The sequence below is a fragment of the Juglans regia genome, chromosome 1 (genome assembly GCF_001411555.2).
Source record: "Juglans regia cultivar Chandler chromosome 1, Walnut 2.0, whole genome shotgun sequence".
NCBI lineage: Eukaryota > Viridiplantae > Streptophyta > Magnoliopsida > Fagales > Juglandaceae > Juglans > Juglans regia.
The window spans coordinates 13,800,979-13,826,562 of record NC_049901.1 but is presented as its reverse complement, the minus strand read 5'-3'; the positions used below and the strand labels follow the sequence as shown (position 1 = coordinate 13,826,562).

The 25,584-nt window shown below is 38.5% G+C and overlaps 2 protein-coding genes and 1 pseudogene across 7 annotated transcripts; 2 read left to right on the top strand and 1 right to left on the bottom strand.

Annotated features, from left to right (window-relative positions):
- Positions 1-855: 855 nt before the first annotated feature.
- On the top strand, positions 856-2,307 carry LOC109019237 (annotated as a pseudogene).
- Positions 2,308-8,464: 6,157 nt separating this feature from the next.
- Positions 8,465-16,173, top strand: LOC109019236 (F-box/kelch-repeat protein SKIP6-like). Of its 4 annotated transcripts, none has more exons than XR_002000728.2 (3): positions 8,465-9,616; positions 14,230-14,300; positions 15,913-16,173. XR_002000728.2 is itself a non-coding variant. In XM_019001491.2 (2 exons), exon 1 carries the CDS (start codon positions 8,515-8,517, stop codon positions 9,607-9,609), a length of 1,095 nt encoding a protein of 364 aa, XP_018857036.1. In that variant the 5' UTR covers positions 8,465-8,514; the 3' UTR covers positions 9,610-9,616; positions 15,913-16,173. The 4 variants fall into 4 exon arrangements, 2 of the variants coding, with proteins under 2 accessions (XP_018857036.1, XP_018857034.1); XR_002000725.2 differs by having other exon boundaries at positions 15,883-16,173; XM_019001491.2 differs by lacking the exon at positions 14,230-14,300.
- A 3,029-nt stretch (positions 16,174-19,202) lies between these two features.
- Positions 19,203-25,221, bottom strand: LOC108982000 (shikimate kinase, chloroplastic-like). 3 transcript variants are annotated; one of them, XM_035693194.1, is made up of 11 exons: positions 24,841-25,221; positions 24,370-24,707; positions 23,292-23,350; positions 23,034-23,088; positions 22,871-22,943; positions 22,348-22,435; positions 20,495-20,577; positions 20,253-20,382; positions 20,066-20,144; positions 19,720-19,784; positions 19,203-19,566 (listed from the first exon to the last, which is right to left on the bottom strand). In XM_035693194.1, exons 2-11 carry the CDS (start codon positions 24,587-24,589, stop codon positions 19,510-19,512), a joined length of 909 nt encoding a protein of 302 aa, XP_035549087.1. In that variant the 5' UTR covers positions 24,590-24,707; positions 24,841-25,221; the 3' UTR covers positions 19,203-19,509. The 3 variants fall into 3 exon arrangements, with proteins under 3 accessions (XP_035549087.1, XP_035549084.1, XP_035549092.1); XM_035693191.1 differs by having other exon boundaries at positions 19,213-19,566; positions 24,894-25,221; XM_035693199.1 differs by having other exon boundaries at positions 19,213-19,566; positions 24,948-25,221.
- Positions 25,222-25,584: the final 363 nt, after the last annotated feature.

Sequence of the window (25,584 nt, the reverse complement as noted above, 5' to 3'; positions counted from 1 at the left end):
GAATGAGAAAATTGGGTCCAAACCGCATATAAATTGTTAAATTGTATCGCCAATCCCTCCCAACTACAAATTCAGTTCTCAAATTAAAATACTTGAAGGAGTAAAAACCAAAGGGCCAGCTGAAAGGCGAGAGGATAACAAGCAGGTTGCAAACTCCTTTCCATAAGTTCGGCCTTGGGATAGTAGTTTTCAACTATTGAGCCCACTTCATAATTTTAGCCCAAGTTTAATAATTTTAAGGCCCGTTAGAATATTGAGTTGAATTAAGATAAATTAAATTCTTTATAAATTATTGAGATGAGATAGTAGATTGAGTTTTATGAAACTCACTTAAGATAAATTTAAATGTGTTTAGATATTAAAGTAATTTTAAATATATTAATAAAAAATTAAAAAATATTATAAATCTTGCATGTAAAGAAATTTTAAGTCGAAAAAGATTATGAGTCTAAAGAAGAGTAAATTGAATTGAGTTTAGTTATTTAAGATTGTGTTTGGTTTTTGAGATAATTTCAAATACTTTGTGAATAATGATAAAAAAAATAATAAAAAAGTATTGAATAGTAATAAATAATAATATATAATAGTTTCATATAAAAAAAACATAAAATAATTATAAATTGGTAATAAAAAATAATGAATAATAGAGAACCAAACTAGCCCAAAGTTATGAATACACCGATTCAATACAATTTTTTCATCTCATATATCCTATTATTACAAATTTATTAAATTTTTATATAAAAATAAAATAAATAATTTAAATTTTTAAAATCTTAAAATAAAAATAATATTTAATTTTTATCCCATCCCACTTTATTTAAAAAAATTAAATTTCTCATGTTCCAAACGGCTGAATTTCCCAACTCACCAACTACATCTCCACTCCACACTCGGAGACTCGGCCCCTCCTCCCAAAATTATGTCTTCCTCCACCGTCCCCGCCTGCAGCGAACAGCCGCCACCCCTAATACCGTCGATCCCAGACGACGTCGCTCTGAACTGCCTTGCCCGAGTCCCTCGGTCCCTCCACCCAACCCTATCTATCGTCTCCAAACCAATCCGGTCCCTCCTCTCTTCCCCTCCCTTCTTTACCGCACGCTCTCTCCTACAGTCCACTGAACCCCTCCTCTACCTCTCTATCCGATCTCCTCTCTCTCCTCCCCTCTGGTTCTCTCTCGGCCTGAAAAATGACCAAGACTACTCTCGCTCCCTTGTCCCGGTCCCACCTGCCCCCACCTCTTCGGTGGGCTCCTCTTATGCTCCCTGGGCTCCACTATCTACGTCCTCGGTGGGTCCACCAACGATGTTCCTACCTCTCGCGTCTGGGCCCTCGACTGCCGCTTCAACAAGTGGCTGCCCGCCCCCAGCATGCTCGTCGGGCGCGAGTTTTCCGCAGCAGGAGTCGTGGACGGCAGAATCTACGTCATGGGTGGGTGTGTGTTACACACGTGGGCCCGTTCGACTCACTGGGCCGAGGCGTTCGACCCTAGGACCGGGAAGTGGGAAGCGGTGCCGAGTCCGATAGAGATCCGGGACAAGTGGATGCACGCGAGCGCGGTAGTGGACGGGAAGATCTACGCGATGGCGGACCGTGGTGGGATCGTTTACGACCCGAGAAACGGGAAGTGGGAAAACGTGGAGAGCGAGCTGGACTTGGGGTGGAGAAGGAGGGCTTGCGTTGTGGATGGGGTTTTGTACTGCTACGACTTCTTGGGGAAGATTCAGGGGTTCAATGGGAGGGAAAAGAAGTGGAGGGAGCTGAAGGGAGTGGAGAATGGGCTGCCCAGGTTTCTGTGCGGCGCGACGAGGGAGCTGAGGGGAGTGGAGAATGGGCTGCCCAGGTTTCTGAGCGGCGTGACGATGGCCAATGTGGGTGGGAATCTGGTGGTGGTGTGGGAAGAGAAGGGAAGGGGGAGGGGGAAAGAGATGGAGATTTGGTGTGCGGAGATTGGGGTCGAGAAGAGGCAGGATGGTCGAGAGCTGTGGGGGAAGATTGGGTGGGTGCAGAAGGTTCGGTCCGTTCCCAGTGGGTCGTCCATCGTGCACTGCGTGGCTGTTTCCGTGTGATATGAAGGTATTCCATTGGCTTTTTTTATGATGATTCTCTGTGTCAAGTTTTGTTTCATTAATGTTGATGTTGGGATTAGATGGTAGAGTGTGAAGATGAGACTTTTTGGTAATAATTCAGAAACTGGTGAAAGCAAAATTTTAAAGTCTATAGGTAATAATTCTTCGCCTAAGCTTTATATCTCCACTGCTGTACATGATGCAAATTTTATAATATTTTGCAGACTGTCTATGATATATTGATACTATCTTTTATTTTAATCGGTATATACTGATACCATCTTCATACTTGGAGTTGTGGAATCCATAAATGGATTTTAGTGTTCAGGATGAGATATGTCGTTATGCTATTAATGTATGATCGTATTATACTTAACAAAAAGAAATATGATCGTATTAGATTTTTTGCCTTGCCAATATGTGTTCTAAAGTATGCAAATTTCAAGACTTTTTCAGCCTTGCATGGTTGCGCCTCAACTGGTGGAGTGACATGGATTTATTTTGGCTTTGGTGTTGCTACATTCCTCGCTATAGTCTATATAGATTATGATTATTATTATTAAGCCAAATCTCTCTATCCTAATTACCGTGTACCCAGAGCTCATGTACTGAATCTATGTAGCCAATTTGACAAAAATCAATTCAATGTTGCTTGATTTATACCAATTTTTTTTTGCAATGATAGCTCGTGTATAATCTTAGAATTATATGAAATTCTTATTGATTGCAAGAGCAGGAGCATTGATCAAGTTCAAAACTATAACAGTTTTGAATAGAGAATGATACCTAGTTCCGTGGTAGATTTGAGGCATGACAATCCCTAAGGGTTGGCTCAAGTGGTAAATGCATCTTGGTGGTATACTTCCTTCAGGTTTAAGGTTCTAATCCTCTTGGGTGTAAACAATTCTTAGGGGCCATCAGACCTGTAGATGACATATTATTGGCCAGTAGTGACATTTCTGTTGTTCAGACTATTAAAGAATCTCTAGGTGCATATTTTAACTAAAGGATATAGGTCCTGTCAAGTATTTCTTAGGGATGGAAATAGCTTGATCCAAAAAGGGCATTTCTATCTGCCAAAGGAAATATGCACTAGAGCTGCTATCTGATGTGGGCTTCTAATCCAGTTAATTTTCCATTTTTAAATCTGATGGAAAGTTGCTTGAAGACAAAACTGCCTATAGAATGCTTATAGGCAGGTTATTGTATCTTACTCATACCAGGCCAGACATCACTTACTCAGTTCATTATTTGAGTCAATTTTTTGAATCCTCTCGAGTTCCTCATATGCAAGCTGCTCTCAAAATACTCGGATATGTAAAGATGGCACCAGGTCAAGGTATTTTTCTTCCAACTTCATCTAAAGTTCATTTAAAAGCCTTTGCTGATTCAGATTTGGCAAGTTGTCTTGATACAAGAAGATTCATCTCTGAATATTGTGTTTTCCTTGGTGATTCATTAATTTCTTGAAAGTCCAAGAAGCAAACCACTGTCTCCAGGTCTTCTGCAGAAGCTGAATAGTAATCTATGGCATATGTAGTTTGTGAATTAACATGCTTAAAGTCTTTGCTCTCTGATTTTCATTAGCCTCATTCTCGACCATCTTTAGCCAATCCTGTTTTTCATGAGAGAACAAAACATATTGAATTAGATTGCTCAGAACACTGCATGTTTCCTCTTCTCATCAGCTTGCAGATTTGTTAACTAAGTCTCTTGGTTCTAATATTTTTCATTCTTTGTTGACCAAGATGAATGATATATATTATGTACATTCATCTTGAAGGGGACTATTGCAAATACTGTTCAGTTGTAAATTTCATTTTAGTCCAAGTTGTAAATTCCACTTTAGTCTTTACTAAATAGTTTAATTACCTTTCTGTTTTTAGTCTTTTAACTCAATTGTATATAAATAGAGGGTAACTCGATGTACAATGTAGGTTGAATAATATCAGAAGTTTTTTCTTCTTTCCTTCTTCGATCTTCTTTACTTTCTTGATTGAAGTTGCATCACATCATAAATTCATAATATTAATTCTTCGCGTTCATCGTTTCAATTTACGAATAAAGATAAACAATTAGATAGACTATTCCTAAACAAAAGGTTTGATTCGACTATAAAATGGCACAAACTCGTATAAGATTTGCCCAATTCGATTAACGTGCATTAACAAATTCAATTAAAACTCGCTTATAGATTATCACATCTATATGAATGATAAAATGTCTGAACAAAATGAACGCTCTTCCCATTTTGGAAGTATCCCTTAAGGGTCATGAGGAAGGTTGAAGGACGTGGAATAAAGTCTTTTAATTAGAAGAGGAACGATAGGGTTAAATCTCTCTCTATCTCTATGAAATGATTGAGAGAAAGAGTTAAGAAGATGAAATGCTCTTCATTAGGGAAATGGTTTAGATAAATTATATTTGGAGATTTTCTTTTAAAACAATTGCTTTCTCTAAATATTAATGATATGATATGATCACATTTTAACGTAGTCACGGTCTTGGAGAATTACACTAATTAGTGTGAAAATACTAGTATGCCCATGAGTTTGCCTCTTTATTTTGACGGTTCATGTATTTAATTTTTTTTATTTAATCATTAAAAAATTGACTTTTAGTGTATTGTTATATTTTTTTTATTTTTTAAATATATTTAAATATATGAAAAAAAATATGAAAAAAAATTAAAATGTAAAATTTGTACTAGTGGGCACGCCGGCTGTCAAAGTTGGGCGGTACACCAGCACTGCTCTAATTAATATAACCAAGCAAATCATTTTATTCAATGCACATTGCCATCAAAATAAGCAACCACATATTTTGTTATGACTTACCAATTTCATAAGTCCAAGTTGGTCCATGGTTGAATATTAGTGTCGAATAGTTCTAGTCAGATCATTACCAATCTATAAGAACACTAATTAGAGTAAGTTAATGTTACATTTTAGGAAAAAAGACCTAAAATAATAAAGTAAATGCTCACTATACCCTTATTTTATTCACATTTTAATGTGATACTATAATCTAATCATCATTTTAAAAAAAAGAGGTAAACTAAGAGTTAATAAATACAATCATGTCAGCCCAATGAAATATAAATGTAATATAGAATATAACTCAATAGAAATATTGAAAGCAAGCTTGCTGTACAGGTGGGGACAACTATGTAAGCCTCATCCCGACCTCCATAAATTTCATTTGCACCTACCAATAGGTATGGTACTCTAATTCTAAGGCATAGTGGTGATGAAAAAATTCAACCATACCTAGATCAAAAGAGGTCATGGGATTAGAGAATGTTGAGTGGTCATAAACTCTCTCAATCTTAAAAGTTAGCTTAACGCGTGAGATTTTCTCTTACACTTATAAAGTGACCACCAGTCTTATCCATAACCAATATAAGATAACCCAACAAAGAAAACTACGAAGAGAAAAAAAAAATGATATTTTTAAACTGAGGTGTGAAGTGGAAAAAAGATTTTAGGTTTAGAAATTGGATCCAATGGATGGTAGGGGTGGGCTCTGATTCCGACGAAGTCGGAAAGCCCACCTTCAACCTCTAACTATGATTTAGCAGTCATCTTGGACTTCGACTCCAATTGGAGTTGTCGGAATCGGAGTCGAAGTCGAAGCATCGAAGCAGACGTGAGAGAAATCGCCACAAAAAAAAAAAAAATCTAAATATGATTTTCTACCCCTAGAAAGAAAAACAATCCAAAATTGATTGCCAAAAACAAATAGAATAACTTCACACAAGACTATCCAGTAAGTTTCAAATAACAGACTCCAATAGGAGAGGCCATGTAAAGCCCACAAAGGGCCAAACATGTGCTGCGTGACAAAGGAACTCACTTTCTGTCGAAGCCAACGAAACCCCTCTCTCTCTCTCTCTCTCTCTCTCTCACTCATTTTCTCGCTCCCTCTCTATTCTTGTTCACCACACACAATTTTGGACTTCCACTCACTCCCTCTCATCCTCTCTCTCTGATGAAATTGGGGCTATGGCGGTGGAGGATAACCGAAGCTTTGTTGGAGCCTCGCCGTTGGTTTGTCGTCAGCGGAGAGAGATCAGAGAGTGAAAGAGATCGAGGGAAAGACTTATCGGCTTTGATGAAGGCCACTTGCGGCGGTGGTATCCGACGATAATGGATTCCAAGGCTCACGAAAATCCCAGCAGCAACAGAGACGCATATATTGAAATCCATTTTTCTTAAAATCAAAACTTGTGGCTTGATGAATCTCGAAGGGTTTCAGTCGAAGGAGAGAGAGAGAGGGGGAAAGTAAGATCGAATTCACCAGGCCACCGAAATCCGATGCCTCAAGCCACCAAACTCAGATCAGGCCACTGTAATACCCCTCGAGCTCCTCTCTCTCTCTCCTTCGATCACTGCCAACTGATCCTTCCTGTCATTACAAAATTATCAACATAACTACAATAATCCCAATATCCCCCCTAAAATTATATCCAACCCCCAACTGCTACCCATTTTGATTTCATGAAGCTCCAAGAGCAGATATGACACAGTTTATTTTTTCAGTTTATAGAGTTTTGTTTGCTTTAAAGAAATCATATTCACCGACTATCCATTTTGGTTTCAAGAAGCTGAGGACAGATTCTCTCTTTTCTTTTCTTTTCTTTTGTGTGTTTGTGGATGGGTAGGTTTTAGGAATGTGTGTCTTGAGAACTTTGTTGGATATTGATAGTTTTATGGACTAGAAGGGGTGCGCCAGTCTCCTCCATTGGCGTACGCCGTGCAGCGGTTCAAGGTCATTTTCCATTGAAGGGAGGGAGGGATGCTTTGTCGAAGGGATTTCCCATGAAGGGAGGGGTGGGTGTTTCCTATACGTAGGATTACATAAATCTGTCTAAAATGCCCTTACTATGGTGTGAGCAAGTGTAAACTTTATTTTTGTGAAATGTTGAAGTTGTAGTTTCCTATTGGTGTCCGTTAAACTCCATCTATAGGATGGACCTGCCCAAAGAGGAATTGAAAAACAAAAACTCTCCAAAATCTCACTTCCCTAAAACCAACTAAATATGATATCAAGACAAATTAAACCACATGAAAAGGATGTTGAATGTAGCACATATCCCTTCTCGAGATCAAAATCTTAGATCGGCAGGAAAACAACAATCGAAACTAAAAAAATTGTATGAGCCGCACAAGACGATGCAGGAAAACGATAGAAACCCTAGTCCCTAGAAAAGCTTTGGTAGAATCTAATTCAAAACATGGATCTCTCAACAGAGCAATCGAAAATGAGTAGGATTCCAAACCCTAGTCTCAAACCTCTTCGTTGACGTCCACAGCCAACGAGCAAGAGAAGCAAAGACATAAAGAGTAGTGGCATAGGGTAGAGAGAAAACAGAGGAAATGTGTAATGGAAGCCGAAAGGAGTGAAGGCAATATAGGATTAGGGTTTTGAAAAATATGAATATATAAAGGGTAGAAAACGTTGTCATTTTATAAAAATAAAAAAATTACAAAATACCTTCTCAACCATTAGGCCACTCAGATGTCTAACACTAGTATTGCAATTTTAAATATATTTAATTTAGATATTGGAGTTGGAGTTCGGAGGTTAGACCCAACGCCGGCTTCAACTCCGTCATTTTTTTCGGAGTAACTCTGACTCTAACTCCAAACTCTGATTTCTCCAAAGCGGACGTTGGTCGAAATCAGAGCTGACAGATTTTTTGGCCACCCCCAATGGGCAGATTGACATGTACGAGCAAATTGGGTCCAAGCCGCATATAAATTGTTAAATTATATCTTCAATCCCTCCCAACTACAAATTCAATTCTCAAATTAAAATATTTGGAGTAAAAACTAAAGGGCCAGGTGAAAAGCGAGAGGATAACAAGCAAGCTACAAACTCCATTTCACAAGATAAATTTAGATGTGTTTAAATATTAAAATGAATTTAAATATATTTATAAAAAAATAAAAAATATTTTGAATGCCGCATGTAAAAAGTTATTAAATAAAAAAATGTGGTGCGAAGAGTTAATTGAATTGAGTTTAGAGCTTGTTTGGAATTGAGTTTGAAAGCTTAAAAAGTGCTTTTAACTATTTAAAACCTCTTTTAAAGAAAAAAAAATATTTAATAAATTTATAAAAAGTACTTTAACCAACTAAAAAAATTGAGAATATAATTTTTTAAAATGCACTAACTTGAATCTTTTATCAAAAATCTATATATTTTAAAAAAAATTAATATAACTAATTTTAAAAATATTTTAGATACATATTTATTAAATAATAAACAACTTTTAAAATACAAATTTATTATTTAAATTATAAATTTTAAAATTATAAGTTATATTTTTCATCAATTTAAAAGTTATAAAAGTTATTTAAATATGGGCTGAATTTCCCAAAGCCCCCCCGCCCCCCAAACTACCTCTTCACTACACACTAGCCCCTTCCTCCCAAAATCATGTCTTCCTCCACCGTCCCCGCCTGCAGCGAACAACCGCCACTCCTAATACCGTCGATCCCAGACGACGTCGCTCTGAACTGCCTTGCCCGAGTACCTCGGTCCCTCCACCCAACCCTATCCCTCGTCTCCAAACCAATCCGGTCCCTCCTCTCTTCCCCTCTCTTCTTTACCGCACGCTCTCTCCTACAGTCCACTGAACCCCTCCTCTACCTCTCTATCCGGTCTCCTCTCTCTCCTTCCCTCTGGTTCTCTCTCGGCCGCACAAATGACCAAGACTACCCTCGCTCCCTTGTCCCGGTCCCACCTGCCCCCTCCTCTTCCGTGGGCTCCTCTTATGCCGCCCTGGGCTCCTCTATCTACGTCCTCGGTGGGTCTACCAACGATGTTCCTACCTCTCGCGTCTGGGCCCTCGACTGCCGCTTCAACAAGTGGTTGCCCACCACCAGCATGCGCGTCGGGCGCGAGTTCTCTGCAGCGGGAGTCGTGGACGGCAGAATCTACGTCATGGGTGGGTGCGTGGTAGACACGTGGGCCCGTTCGACTCACTGGGCCGAGGCGTTCGACCCTAGGACCGGGAAGTGGGAAGCGGTGCCGAGCCCGATAGAGGTCCGGGACAAGTGGATGCACGCGAGCGCGGTAGTGGACGGGAAGATCTACGCGATGGCGGACCGTGGTGGGATCGTTTACGACCCGAGAAACGGGAAGTGGGAAAGCGTGGAGAGCGAGCTGGACTTGGGGTGGAGAGGGAGGGCTTGCGTTGTGGATGGGATTTTGTACTGCTACGACTTCTTGGGGAAGATTCGGGGGTTCGATGGGAGGGAAAAGGAGTGGAGGGAGCTGAGGGGAGTGGAGAATGGGCTGCCCAGATTTCTGTGCGGCGCAACAATGGCCAATGTGGGTGGGAATCTGGTGGTGGTGTGGGAAGAGAAGGGAAGGGGGAGGGTGAAAGAGACGGAGATTTGGTGTGCGGAGATTGGGGTGGAGAAGAGGCAGGATGGTCGAGAGCTGTGGGGGAAGATTGGGTGGGTGGAGAAGGTTCGGTCCGTTCCCAGTGGGTCGTCCATCGTGCACTGCGTGGCTGTTTCCGTGTGATATAAAGGTATTCCATTGGCTTTTTTTATGATGATTCTCTGTGTCAAGTTTTGTTTCATTAATGTTGATGTTGGGATTAGATGGTAGAGTGTGAAAGATTAGACTTTTTGGTAATAATTCAGAAACTGGTGAAAGCAAAATTTTAAAGTCTATAGGTAATAATTCTTCGCTTATGCTTTATATCTCCACTGCTGTACATGATGCAAATTGTATAATATTTTGCAAACTGTCTATGATATATTGATACTATATTTTATTAGTATCGGTATATACTGATACTATCTTCATACTTGGAGTTGTGGAATCCATAAAAGGATTTTAGGGTTAAGGATAAGATATGTCATTATGCTATTTTTTTTTTATAAGTAATTGTATTGATAAAGATAGGCATAGCCCAAGTACACCGGAGGTATTTGCTGAAAAAGTAATTCCATATGTCCCTTGCAAAATCATAATGTAATAGTAAATGGTCTACCGTTTCCCCACTATTTCTGCACATACAACACCAGTCCATAATTATGAGTCCCCGCCTTCTTAGATTATCAATAGTTAGGATCTTCCCTAGAGCTGCTGTCCAAACAAAGAACGCAGCCTTGGGAGGTGCTTTACCCCTCCATATGTTCTTCCACGGAAAATTGGGTCTAGTTTGAGCTGAAAGTCTGCCATAGAAGGAGCGTACCAAGAATTTCCTTGTCTTAGAAGGTCTCCATTCCATTGTGTCTTCAACTGGAACCCCAACATTGATGCCTAGTGAGGTTGATATTCCAAACTTGTGAACCATGACTAATTGCCCTCACATCAGCCACCATAACTTCCTTCTCTCGTACAATTCTGAAAATATTAGGATAAATATCCTTAAGAGCTGTATGTCCCACCCACACATCATCCCAAAAGCTAATTCTACTGCCATCCCCCAAACATAGCCTAGTGTTACTCGAATAATCCCCCCCACCCTTGCCTTATATACTTCCACAACCCAACACCCCCCCTTCCCTCATTAGAATACAACCCCCCCTTGCACATACTTTACATCAATCACTCATTTCCATAAGGCTTCCCTCTCGTGAATATAACGCCACAACCATTTCCCTAATTGAGTCTTATTAAATAACCTAACATTGCAGACCCCCAACCCACCATCTCTCAAAGGAGTACATACTCTATCCCATCCAACTAGATGAAATTTAAACTCATCACCTAGATCACTCCATAGAAAATCACATTAGAGTTTCTTAATTCTATATGCAATGCTTGCCAAAAGGGGAAATAAAGACAAGAAATATGTGGCAAGGTTAGATAGAGTGCTCTTTATAAGTGTGATCCACCCCCATTTCGATAAGTATAACGTCTTCCACCTGGCCAGCCTACACTCTAATTTCTTTAGCACCTCCTCCCAAATTGTTTTGGCTTTAAAAGTTGCTCCTAACGGAAGACCAAGATACTTCAATGGCAGCGATAAAACCACACATCCCAATATGTTGGCCAATCCTCTAATGTTTCTTACCTCACAAAAAGCAACGTATCATCTGCAAACAAGATATGAGAAAACCATGGTTAGTAGCCCCCGCTAGAAATCTTGAAAAACCTCCCCTCTACAGCAGCCGACACCATTCTACTAAGAGCCTCTATTACAAGAACAAATAAGAGTGGTGATAGTGGATCACCTTGTCGTGGCCCCCGCGAACTATTAAAAAAACCCACAGGATCACCATTTACAAAAACTGAGAAACGAGCCGTTGACACACAATGCATCATCCACGCCCTCCATCTTTCCCCAAAACCACATCTATTTATCAAATAAAACAGAAAATTCCAATTGACGTGGTCATAGGCCTTCTCTATATATATCCAATTTTTACATAATATAGCCGGTACTCCCGACTTAAGCTTGTTGTCCAAGCATTCATTAGCTATAAGAACCGAATCCAATATTTGTATTCCTCTCACAAATGCATTTTGGGACTTAGAGATGATCTTATCCATAACTGTGCTCATCCTATTGGCAAGAACCTTGGCAATTAGTTGTTACATGCTGCCCACAAGCTAATAGGCCTGAAATCTTGCACCTCTATTGCACCAACCTCTTTAGGGACAAGTGCAATAAAAGTAGTATTTAAACTTTTCTCAAATTTTTCAAACGAGAAAAATTCCTAAAAAACCTGCATAACTTCCCCTCCCACCACCTCCCAATAAGTCTGGGAAAATGCCATAGTAAAGCCATCTGGGCCTCGCGCTTTATCCTTATTCATTTTTCTAATTACTAGTCATACATCTTCCTCTTTAAATGGTCTCTCTAACCTAACCATATTGTTTTGATCAATGGCCTCAAAAGCTAGGCCATCTACTTTTGGCCTCCATGTATAAGGTTCCGTCAACAATTGTTCCAAATGTGCAGCCACATGATCTTTAATTACTGTTTGATCTTATGATAAGCCTCCATCTATAGTCATGGGCTCTATGGCATTAAACCTCCTATGTGAGTTTGCAACTCGATGAAAATACTTTGTACATTTATCCCCCTCCCTAAGCCACAATGCCCTTGACTTTTGCCTCCACGAGATCTCCTCCATTAATATCAACCTTTCTACCTCTGAGACAACTTGGCCTTTGCGTTCATTCTCATCTTCTACACCCTCCAATCTTTGCAATTCTTGTAGGAGATTCTTTTTTTGTAAAGTTACATTACCAAATACCTATTCATTCCATGTCTTCAAATCCACCTTCAAAGCTTTCAATTTTCCAGCCAATATCTTACTCGGGGTGCCCTCTAGTTGATATGAATTCCACCATTGCCTAACCAATTCCACTAACCCCTCCGTTTTTAACCATATATTCTCAAATTTGAACGCTCTTCTACCCCTTGGAATTCCTCCAAAATCTAACACTGTGAAAGTGATCAGAATAATACCCGAGGAAGTCGTTTCTGACATAATTCTGGAAATTATATTTCCCATGAATGAGAAATGAGGAATCTGTCCAGCCTTGACTAGACTTAGTTGTTAGACCAAGTATAATCACCTCCCATGAGGGGTAACTCCATGAGTTCTAGCTCGAATATTAAATCTAAGAATTCCACCATAGCATTGTTTTGTCGCCCCTCCCTCGATCTTTCACTAGGAAATGTTGTCACATTAAAATCCCCACCAATACACCAAGGAACTTCCCACCAAGTACATAAGCCTGCCAACTCATCCCAAAGCAGCCGTCGTTCACTATCCAAATTAGGGCCATAAACCCTAGAAAAGGCCCATTCAAAACCTTCTCCAAAATTTTTAAAGGAACACCCCACCGAGTATTCTCCCACAAATTCCTCAATGTTCTCCACCATCCTCTTGTCCCACATAACCAGAATTCCACCCAAAGCTCCCTACGAAGGTAAGTATGACCATCCTACATACTAGCAACTCCAAATACTCTGAATAGTTCTTGTAATAAACTTCAACTTTGTTTCCTGCAAACAAATAATGTCCATCTTCCATTGTCTTAACAAAGATCTTCTTCGGAGGCGTTTCTTTATCTCATTCAACCCCCTAACATTCCAAATCAGAATTTTGGGCTTCATTTATCAACTATTCCAGCCCGCCCTTCATTTATATCATTCAACCCCTTTGTTCATTAATGTATGATCGTATTATACTTAACAAAAAAAAAAAAAAATGATCATATTAGATTTTTTGCCTTGCCAATATGTGTTCTAAAGTACGTAAATTTCAAGACTTTTTGAGCCTTGCATGGTTGCACCTCAACTGGTGGAGTGACATGGATTTATTTTGGCTTTGGTGTTGCTACATTCCTCGCTATAGTCTATATAGATTATTATTATTATTATTAAGCCAAATCTCTCTATCCTAATTACCGTGTAGCCAGAGCTCATGTACTGAATCTATGTAGCCAATTTGACAAAAATCAATTCAATGTTGCTTGATTTATACCTTTTTTTTTTTTTTCAAAGATAGCTATGTATAATCTTAGAATTATATTAAATTCTTATTGATTGCAAGAGCACAAGTATTGATCAAGTTCAAAACTATAACAGTTTTGAAAAGGGAATGATACCTGGTTCCGTGGTAGATTTGGGGCATGACAACTCCTAGGGGTTGGCTCAAGTGGTAAAGGCGTCTTGGTGGTATACTTCCTTCAAGTTTAAGGTTCCAATCTTCTTAGGTACAAACAATTCTTAGAGGCCATCAGACTAGAAGATTTTTCTCTTGAATTACCCAAGATGCACTTGCGGAAAAGGGCCTGGGCACCCTGGGATTAGTCGGGACGCTGTTCCCAGACACCGTGCCAATAAAAAAAGAAAAGATCTTGGGCATGACTGCCGCATTGGTGGTGGTTTGTAAGGAGATGTTTGTGTGGTGCTCTATTCTTTTATTCTACCATATGACTTAATGGTGTAATGGGTCAAGCAACAACCTTATAAAGGGTAGGGACTAGATCCATTAGTATATAATATGACAGATGCAACTGTACCCGTTCAGAGCTGCCCCCCCTTATGTGGATGTATTGCATTAATAACTGATTCCTAGATTTCTTATCTTATTGCTATATGCTGTATTTGCACTTAATTCTTCAATTATCCCTAAGGCATTAGTTTTTTAAAATTGGAATGTAATGCAGGTTCTATACTCTTCCTTCTCTGTTCTCCAGTATCCAATTCTTGTGTGGGAGTAGCAAGAGCCACATGAGGGGTAAGTCCATGAGTTCTACCTCGAATATTAAATCCAAGAATTCCACCAAAGCATTGTTTTGTCGCCCCCTCCCTCGATCTTTCACTAGGAAATGTTGTCACATTAAAATCCCCACCAATACACCAAGGAACTTCCCACCAAGTACATAAGCCTGCCAACTCATCCCAAAGCAACCGTCGTTCACTATCCAAATTAGGGCCATAAACCCCAGAAAAGGCTCATTCAAAACCATCTACAGAATTTTAGGAACACCCCACTGAGTATTCTCCCACAAATTCCTCAATGTTCTCCACCATCCTCTTGTCCCACATAACCAGAATTCCACCCGAAGCTCCCTACGAAGGTAAGTATGACCACCCTACATACTGGCAACTCCAAATACTCTGAATAGTTCTTGTAATAAACTTCAACTTTGTTTCCTGCAAACAAATAATGTCCATCTTCCATTGTCTTAACAAAGATCTTCTTCGGAGGCGTTCTTTATCTCATTCAACCCCCTAACATTCCAAATCAGAATTTTGGGCTTCATTTATCAACTATTCCAGCCCGCCCTTCATTTATATCATTCAACCCCTTGTTCATTAATGTATGATCGTATTATACTTAACAAAAAAAAAAAATGATCGTATTAGATTTTTTGCCTTGCCAATATGTGTTCTAAAGTACGTAAATTTCAAGACTTTTTGAGCCTTGCACGGTTGCACCTCAACTGGTGGAGTGACATGGATTTATTTTGGCTTTGGTGTTGCTACATTCCTCGCTATAGTCTATATAGATTATTATTATTATTATTAAGCCAAATCTCTCTATCCTAATTACCGTGTAGCCAGAGCTCATGTACTGAATCTATGTAGCCAATTTGACAAAAATCAATTCAATGTTGCTTGATTTATACCTTTTTTTTTTTTTCAAAGATAGCTATGTATAATCTTAGAATTATATTAAATTCTTATTGATTGCAAGAGCACAAGTATTGATCAAGTTCAAAACTATAACAGTTTTGAAAAGGGAATGATACCTGGTTCCGTGGTAGATTTGGGGCATGACAACTCCTAGGGGTTGGCTCAAGTGGTAAAGTCGTCTTGCTGGTATACTTCCTTCAAGTTTAAGGTTCCAATCTTCTTAGGTACAAACAATTCCTAGAGGCCATCAGACTGGAAGATTTTTCTCTTGAATTACCCAAGATGCACTTGCGGGAAAGGGCCTGGGCACCCTGGGATTAGTCGGGACGCTGTTCCCAGACACCGTGCCAATAAAAAAAGAAAAGATCTAGGGCATGACTGCCGCTTTGGTGGTGGTTAGTAAGGAGATGATTGTGTGGTGCTCTGTTCTTTTATTCTACCATATGACTTAATGGTGTAATGGGTCAAGCAACAACCTTATAAAGGGTAGGGACTAGATCCATTAGTATATAATATGACAGATGCAACTGTACCCGTTCAGAGCTGCCCCCCCTTATGTGGATGTATTGCATTAATAACTGATTCCTACATTTCTTATCTTATTGCTATATGCTGTATTTGCACTTAATTCTTCAATTATTCCTAAGGCATTAGTTTTTTAAAAGTAGAATGTAATGCAGGTTCTATATTCTTCCTTCTCTGTTCTCCAGTATCCAATCCTTGTGTGGGAGTAGCAAGAGCCACATGATTCTATCATTAAGCTGTCATCTACACTAGCTGCTACTGCAATCTTATGGAAGTCTTGGGAAAAGTTCCTTCTGATTCATGTCAGGTCATTTGCTTAAAACCATTTCATGATTAAAAATAACAAGAATTGCTCAAAGTGTACTCTATGCACTACTATTCTCCATATAATGGGCACTTTCAATGGCCATGTCAAGTTTATGCATTTGTATATAAGTTCCAAGTTATCCCAGTTGTCATCTTTCGAGGGCTTTCTGTAACAAATTTCCGTGTATAATAAATGTCAAAATCATGAAATTACTTTCTGAATCTTGATTTCATGCGGTTTTTTCATGCTTTTGCTTAAGTTTATTTCTCATCAGAAACCTAATATCAACTTATCTTTCACAAGCCCAACAAAGGAAATTTCCGAACCAAGATGGGCAAGTGATTATGACAGAATAACCGGGTTGCACCATTGTCTTTTGAGTTCCCCTTTGAACAGGATCAGGTGTAGAGCCTTGCTTTACACCAGCCAATGGGAGGCTGATTTCATGTATCTGATCTGCCGCCCAGTTTTGTTCATCATATTTGTTTTTTTCGCTTGACCATCGTTTGCATCTTCTATCATGATTTATGGTTCAGACACTTCAACTTCACCATATCTGCAACAGCTTCCATATTCATACCTCATGTTCTCCCTCCTGGACATTTTGAAAAGATTTACACGGTGGCTTTAGAATAAAGCGGGCTCTTCACATTCGATAACAGTGGAATATATGATTATATCAAAAGCTTATTCAACTATCATATTGAGATTATCTGGAGTCCTGCAGATGTTGGGGTTTTGTGTTTATCTTCCTCAATGAAGTCAAACTGGCATGCTTCTCTTTATTTGTTTGGAACAAGAATTTCCATTAAAATTGCAACTCGCACGTAAAGAAGGCAATGGCTGATGGAATTCTTTTCTGGGAAACGGAGAGGTCGTTGTGTACGAGAATAGAAAAGAATAAACAAGCCCATGGTTTCCTACTTACAATACCAACAACAGTTACAGCAGAGCCGGGCCATTCACATGGTCACCATCTGATGGTCTACGGCCTTCCTTCGCCAGACGTGCACCCAAAGGTCTTTCTACTCTTGCTGTCTATATACTGATATCTGTACAAAATCTTCTATTGATGAATGATTTTGGAGCTGAAATCTTATGTTACACTATTCTGTAAACCGTAGGTGATGAAATTGGGGGATCCCCAGAAAATGAGTGGGTTTGTTCAATAGGTATTATTGTTCAAATGTGCTTTTAATTTCCGTATGCTTTTTGCTGGGCTCAAGCTTGCTTTTGTCCGATTGAGCTTATTCATTAGAAATATTTCCTTCTCTCCATGTAAGCATCTGCACTATCTCCATTTTTCTTTCAATTAAAATTCCTAAATATTTAGGAATAAAAAAGTAAGATTGGCAACTGTAGATATGCCAAACTGCACGAGTGCCAAAAAGTTATCAAAACTAGAATGGAACGTAGAATCGCTTATTCTCTTACATGTCCCTCATGCTTCAACTTTCTAATCATGACTCAGCACCCATTACTCTTCCCATTTCGAGATGTAATGCATCTCCCATCACATGCTGTTGTGTAACAAAAGCCCACCACCTCTATGGAGCTACAATCAATCATGTCTTGTTCTTGGCTTTCTTGTCGTTCATTAGGCTCTGATCTCGCTTGGCCATCCACCTAGAGAAAGCATAAACATAGGGGACACACACACACACAAGAATACATAGGCTCTAGCTTAAAGCACATCTTCTAACGCCTCAATGGAAGACCCAAACCACAAGCCTATACTTCAAAAAGACTAGTTAATAATATAATTTGAGTCTCATTAGAACATTATAAAGAACAATAACTTTTCATTTCCAAACAATGTGGGATCTCATACACCACCTACCCATATATCCTTATCATATCGGATATCACAATTTACTCCTTAAATTCTCAACATCCTTGTCGGGCCAGTCCGTCGTAGGTGACATGACTCAAGTCTCACATTTATGGTTAGGAAAGGCTTTGATACCATTTGTAATGCCCCAATAGAAGGCTCAAACTACATGGCCTATATTTCAAAATGATTAATCAATGATACAATTGGAATCCCATTGAAACCTTATAAAGAGCAAGAAATTCTCATTCCCAAGCAATGTGAGATCTCATACACCACCTATCCTTATCCTTATCATATAGAGTATCATATCTCCCCACTTATATGCTATTAACATATAGACAACCCTCCCCTCCAACAAAATCCTCCCCCCAAGTGTTGTCATGCATTCTTCTCAAAGGTTGACTTCATGGCTAACGTCAATTATTGATTCTATATTATATAAGGGTGGTGATGGTGGTGGGTGTTGGGCATATCGTTCACTCCCACTCTACAGGATGGAAATGGATCGTGTAAAGCCCCAAAAAGTACAGTTGCATTTCTTGATTTATAGTAGCATCATGGCAACTCCTCTTCTTTCGCGTAATCAGATAATTTAGCGAAACGAAATCAGATTATATGGAAAAAGGTCTATCTCATGAGCATATCAACTATCAAGTTCTTTTTGCTTCCTGGAGGACTTTTAAAAAAAAAATATTTTTTGGATCTGCAGATGCAGCATCGAACTTAATCTCTAATTACTGAGTAACCTGTAAAATGTTTTGAGTATGCGATTTATTCAAATAAGTTGGTACGTGCAGCTTATGGCTACTCTGCTCAGATGAGGAGGGTCCATGTCTAGAAGGGCAAGCCTACCTTCTCAACAAACAGTCCACCTTTCTACGCATCATCCTACTGTCAGTCAGCACTGAGTAATGGGTTCGAGGGAATGCTCTAAAAAATTGGAGTGAAATTTAGATCCTGTTTCGTCGCAAGGTTCGGCTAAAATCAACTTAATTCAATCTAATTTTAAACCGAGTCTAACATTCAAACACCCAACTCTCAAATTATTAAACTCGACTCAACTCAAAACTTCTTTACACGTGAGACCCACAACATTTTTTAACTCAACACATTTTTATACGTGAGACCCACAACCTTTTTTAATTTCTCATAAATAGTATTAAACTCAACTTAACATCCAAACACATTTAAACTCATTTTAGATAGACCTCACATAAGTCACTCCACATACTCAACTCACGACTATTCATAAAGAACTTAACTCAGTTCAGCTCAGCTCAACATCCAAACACAACTTTAAGATGAAAAAGAACAGCAACCATCCAAGAATGGGCTTTTAAAACATAAACCACCAAACGGGGCCTAAATTATTTTTAAGGAATTTCCCATAAATATAATAACATTGAAATCCTTGCGTCATATACAACTGCACTGCGACACCTTTCTTATTTTACAGTGAAAACATCAAGGGTATTCATTTCATTTTTTATCTTTGCATGCCATACCCCCCCTAGTCATACATATAGACGCACAATACATGCCATGTTCCGTTGCTAAAAATAGAAACATGGCATGCCGCACCCAAATATAAAGAAAAACAATAGAGGTACTAAAATAGGCATTAGGTGGAAGCTCGTTGAACTAGAATGCAAAATGCCCATTCTCTTTCTTTAGAAAGCCGTCAATTTGTTCGAGTGCCTGGAAAAATGCAAAGTCAAACTAGCTAAGCAATAAGAAAATAAGAACACATATTACAAAAACCATATTTCAAATTACTGAAGAAAAAGTGGCAGCACTCATTAGCTAAGAATGCATGAACTGCAATGATGAGAGAGAGAGAGAGAGAGAGACCTCAATTGCAATCTCAGCCGGAGTGAGATTGCATACATCTCTATGTCCTAGTTTAGTAGCAATGTCTGCAAAATGAAAACATTAGCTTTGAGCACTTGTTAAATAAGCAGCCAGGCAAATTTAAAATGCCCATCATGAAGTGAATCTCAACTTTAAAAAACGAGAATGCAAGTCATAAGGAAAAATTTTATTTTAATCACTCTATTGCATGGCATGGTTTATCATTGCTTATTATGACTACCCGAAAGAAAAAAACAAGCCTCCAAGGAACGACAGTATGTTTTTTCCTTTTTCTTGGTTACACATGGCAACAACCTAAAATAAGAGCACCCCTAAGTTCACATACCTTTCAAGGCAACCCTTGCATTTGCATTGGCATATGCTTCACCCCTCTCTTCCAGAAGAGTAGACAGCCGCGTGAAAGTCTGCAGGGAAGTAAAATGACACAACATACCAGCAATCAGAACCATTACTATATGAAAGATCAAATATTATATTGCTGAGAACTTTCTGCATGGAAGACAAAGGCCTACCTTTGTGTATGCATCTCCTGCATCATGATGCAAAAGGGGGCGAGAACCAGTTCCTACAGCTGCAATTCTACGGGCCAATGCTTCCAAAGGAACATCCAACCAGAGACTTATACCCTTCTGCATATATTTCCTGATATAACCAAATAAAGACATGCTCTTTTACTCAAGTTATATGAGCAATCAAGTGACAAATGACAAAACAGATGATGAAAATTATTTTTGACTTGTATATTTGCTATTACCAGTTGATAGGCCGAGTAACTGCACCTCCACCAGTAGAAACAACAAGTTGAGGCCTTAGAGACAGCTTTTGCAGAACCGCAGTCTAAAAGGCATGGGCGTATAGTCATAATTGATTACAAAAGAGAAGCAGTAAAAGATGGAAAAAAGTGGTAATTAGCAGAACATATCGAGGGCTGACAAACATAAGCACCACAAGACACTAAATCGTGTCTGCACATATTATCATTGATTTTGATGGTTACAAAACCACCGACTTTTATTTACTTTTTAAAAGTGCAGAATACAAGGATAAGGCTGGCATTGCATGTTACTTTCTTCAACCTAAATATTTCGTGATACATTATCGTGCAAGCACATGTACTACTTCATAGTAAACTATGGAACAACCTTACAGTTCTTTTCTACAACCCCGTATACTGACACGAATCTTTCAAAATATATATATATAAAAGACATACAAAAAAATACATCATGCCTTTTACCCTAGATAATTACAATCTGAGATTTAAAGAAGAAAAAATCAAGGAAATATGACGATGGGAATACTGCCTAGAGTCAATGGCTAATCACACAAGAAACTCAAAACAGACGACTTAGGCCTCGTTTGTTTTGGGAAAACTTTTCATCTCATCTCATCTCATCTAATCATTACAACTTTCCCAACTTCCAATACAAAATAAAATAAACAATTCAACTTTTTCAAATCCCAAAACAAAAATAATATTAAAAAATATACTCTAACAATATTTTATTCAACTTTTTAACTTTAATCTCATCTCATCTCATCTCATCTCCGAAAACAAACGAGGCCTTAAGGACATGGAATAATTTTCTACACCATCATACACCCGATTATTCCATACTCTCCAAATGGACCAAATAAGAAAATGTGGAATAGCATTCCATATTTAACGACTTCTATGACCACCAAACTTTCTTTTCCAAGAAGCAAGTTAACCACCCTCTTCAGTCTCACCCATTGAACCCAAAAAGAGAGAACAAGCAACCACATTTCTGCTGCAATCAAACAATATAGAGGAAGATAATCAATCAATTCATCCGAGATTTTATAATACCAGTCTCCCCTTAAAACTTTCATGAATTTACCAAACTTTTCATCCACAAAAAAATTCAACATTCTGGAGAAATGATAATGTATTGCCTCTCAAAGTTGCCTAAAACAATCAAGCTTCATGTTTCACTTTGTGCCAATCTCCAACAGAATCTCTTTTCTGCACCACTCGAAGGGAATTAGTATATAACAAATCAAGGAAACGAACTGACTCCAGTTCTCAATCCTGAATGGCATGCAGAAAAGTAGGATTCCTATTATCAGCACCTCCCTCTTCCAATTTCCCCATTACAGCATGTTTATTGTTTCCAGTTGAAGTATTAACCTTTTCATGTGTACAGACAATTTGAAGCACATTGTCTGCTCAAGGTGAGGCACAAATCCCCAACATAAATATATTGAAAACCCCCAAAATTAAAAATATATATATATATATATATATACAATCATGTCATGAAAATTATAATTTTCATGTGTACAGACCATAAAAATAATATTTAAAGGAATGCATCTAAATGCTACCAAAATCAAACATGATTATCCAGAGTATATGAGCAAACACATCAATGCTTTACTTCCACATCCTTTTGATATGCCCTTAACAAGTAAGCTCATAAAAAAATGAGGGGAAGGGAACAAAGAGAAAAGGCAATGATATGATTCAACTTGCAAAAAAAAAAATCTTTGGGGAGGGTGGAAATAGAAAGAAAGAAACATGATAGCAGCACTTCGTATTGATAACTGCAGGAAACGTATTGATAGCAGTACTTCGCAACTAACCTCTTTTTCCCTGAAGAAGCCTTCTCCATAGAGCTTGAATATTTCAGCTACAGAAGCTCCATCAAAATCATCCTCCACCAGCGTGTCACTGGAGTATTCACAAATAAATAAAAATGCAGTAGTAGTCAGCAGGAAATACATTGTGCCTGTGAAGTAGACCAATGCATGGGAAGAGCAAGACAAGCAAGTGATACAACTTTTGGACAACTTCAATTCATTATCCTATGAACTGAAAGTAGACCAGAGTCCTCGCGTTTATTGCAATTCTTAGTACCAGGATTCAAAATTATCACTTGCTGCAACTTTAGAGAGTCAATCCTACCACTTGAAAATTGAGTTCCTCACTATTTAAGCTTTCCCATCAAACCCTTGGAAAGAATGAGGTAAACATCAGGGAAAACAAAATAACATGATAACATCAACCCTAAAGAAAATGTCTCCCTTTCCTCATTCTTTCCAGAGCCAGTTAGGGGGGAAATGTTTTGAGTAAACAGCCAAACAATAAGAACTCAAGAGTACAAACCTGTCGAAAAAGGAATAACCAAGTACTTGTGACAAAATCTTGCCCACTGTCGTTTTCCCAGATCCCATCATACCTGCATTTTTACATTTGTACAGTTCAAGTACCCGAATAATTAAATGGCTCTGTCAATACAAAGAACTTGGATTGAAATAAAGAAACTGACCAACAAGATATATACAGCGTCCATTTAAATATGTCTTGATCTCCTGTGACTTTTTCTGCAATTTTATTAACTTCCAGTAAGAAAAATATTCAAAGCTGTCCCCTAGATAAAGAACCCCCTCAAGTGTTTTAAATTTGAGGCAATAGTTTATGTTACCATTTAACATACAAAAATGACATACTAAAGAAATGATAAGTGTATTATGTCATCATTCATCACACACTAAATTAAACTAGAAAAAGGGAAGTTATGCCATACCTTCAAAATTGGAGCTTCATCAAAAGGATCTTGAAAGCTTCCAGATTCCAAAATTGAAGCTGCAAATGTAATATTAAATATAAGAGGTCAATAACACAAAATGAAAATAGCCACGATCACGACAGTCGCGTTTAGAGAAGAGAGAGGACCAAAACACCATTCCATTCTTAGATATGCCAAAAAAAACCTCAATAACTCCCTTAAACCATCTAACCAATATATCATTCTCAAGTATCCTGTCATTGCATTAAAGATCACAAAAATATGTGCTCCAATTCATTAAAGATTGCAATCCAACTAGATCTTTTCAGTTAGCACATCCGAATTCAACAGGTCCCTAATATGGTTGAGATCAAAGAACGTGAACTTTAAGGAAACACTTCGGTGGCCAGTGCCCTCAAAGACCTTCAGGAAAATTGAACCCCACATGAGTATATAGTATAATGACAATTCAAATGGCAATCAGAGCTTTATAAAAGCGCTTTTTCTGAAAAAAGAAAATCTATGTTGAAAGCGAATGTCAATGATTAGGAAAAACAATACCATTGGACTCTTTTTAGCGTATTCATTCCTGAATACGAATTCTGGATCCTTTTTTTCCTCATTCATTCCTGCATACGTATTCTGACACATCCTAGATGCCTTCTATGATCTTGTGAACAACCATTGTGCATCGAGCACCTTAAGCTACAGTAATACCACTTGAAAATAACATACCTTTAGTTCTCTACAGGAGCTCAGTAAATTTTGCATTACCCCAAACACTTATTTTGGTATATATTCACACTGTTATGGACTCATGGTGTCATTAATTCACAATATACTGATCTGGTTTTAAATACGCAAGTTAATCATGGTGTGGCTAAAATTATAGATTGGAGGAAACAATCACAGATTCATGACAGTTAGATCCGGCATCATTTTCTATGACCTTTTTTTTTTTTGTGGTGACCCATGCAGGTCCTGGTTCTGGTTCAATCATTGGATTAATTTCAGAAATCAAGAAGCAAAAAAACTCCAAAACAATAAAAGCCTTACACTAAAAGGCACGTAAATGATTGATTCCTTTGCAAAATACCTGGAAAGTTCTTATAAGAACAGGAAACCTCCAACGACACCGTTCTGTACCGATTTGAAATCCTCGTTTTAGGCTGCAATAGAGCGGATATCAGCACCTGAGGCTTGTCTTGTTCCCTGAATTTTCGAGAAAACCGCACCGAACAGCTTGGTTCCTTTGTCATCTTCTCCAAACCGTTCCACGATGGGAGTAGCAAACTCTGTGCAACCTTGGTCTCCATTCTCGCTGTCAGACTAGCTCGAATTCGGCAGTAACTCGATCAATGTTCCAGGAATTTGTTAATTTATAGACAGAGAGACAAGGCTAAATATCTCCAATTTTATTCGAGATTTATTTCCCTGAAAAACCAAGCAATTTCAATCAACTATTTTTACAACTGAGCAAATTATCGCTAAAAAAAAAAAAAAAAAACGAGGGGAAGAGGAACTGAAAAATAAAAAACAAAAATGTGAGAGGAAGGATAGAGCGTACAATAAATGAAGCTTTCCACAAATTTTTGCCGATTCGCTAACAATTACACGTACCTCAAAAAATAATTTCTCAGAGATCAGAAACAATCAAATGGAAATGGAGTTGACCTGGTGGAATTGCGTGAGGCCCTCAATCTCCCTCCCTCCTTCCTTTATAGGAATTTATCTGGGAGCGGCGGCGGTTGCTGCCGTTGTTATTTTTATTGAGACTAGTTGATTCTGTGGACAAATGTACAAAGGAGTCCACACGGATTAGTGGTTACGATAGCCAACCGGAGAGAGAGAGAGACAGAGAGAGAGAGAGAGAGAGGAGGCAGATCGGAGGAGTAGGTTCTGAGGAGGGAAATGCGAGTGTGGTGGGATGGACCCGTTTTCAAGTGTAGCCTCTCAGTGGTGGGTGTGGCGTAAAGATAAGGATGGTGACAATGACATGTGGAGCTACTCAGCACGCAGCAAGCTCCACCAACCTTCATTTTGGTCTTAGGTGATCGGTCGTATGGGTGGTTGGTGGCAGTAGTGTCTGTCGTTTTGGGTGTGGGGACTGTTCTATCACTGGTCACCGTTCTCATGGGCGAATGGGAGATTTTAATTTATTTTTTCCTATTTTGCATTTGATTTATAACATTGTTATGGAGTTCAGTATGATCATTTAAAAAGAAATTAAATATCGGTATTCTTTTTTAAGTGAGTTTATATGGCTGATTTTTACATCATTCATGTCTTTAGGCCTTATTTGTATAGTAAA

Coding starts and splice junctions, on each gene's coding strand:
- LOC108982000 (XM_035693194.1), bottom strand. CDS start 24,589: ATGGAGACCAAGGTTGCACAGAGTTTGCTACTCCCATCGTGGAACGGT. Junction 20,578..22,347: donor GCTTCTTCAGGGAAAAAGAG/GTTAGTTGCGAA, acceptor CATGCCTTTTAG/ACTGCGGTTCTGCAAAAGCT. Junction 20,145..20,252: donor CAGGAGATGCATACACAAAG/GTAGGCCTTTGT, acceptor ACTTCCCTGCAG/ACTTTCACGCGGCTGTCTAC.
- LOC109019236 (XM_019001491.2), top strand. CDS start 8,515: ATGTCTTCCTCCACCGTCCCCGCCTGCAGCGAACAACCGCCACTCCTA.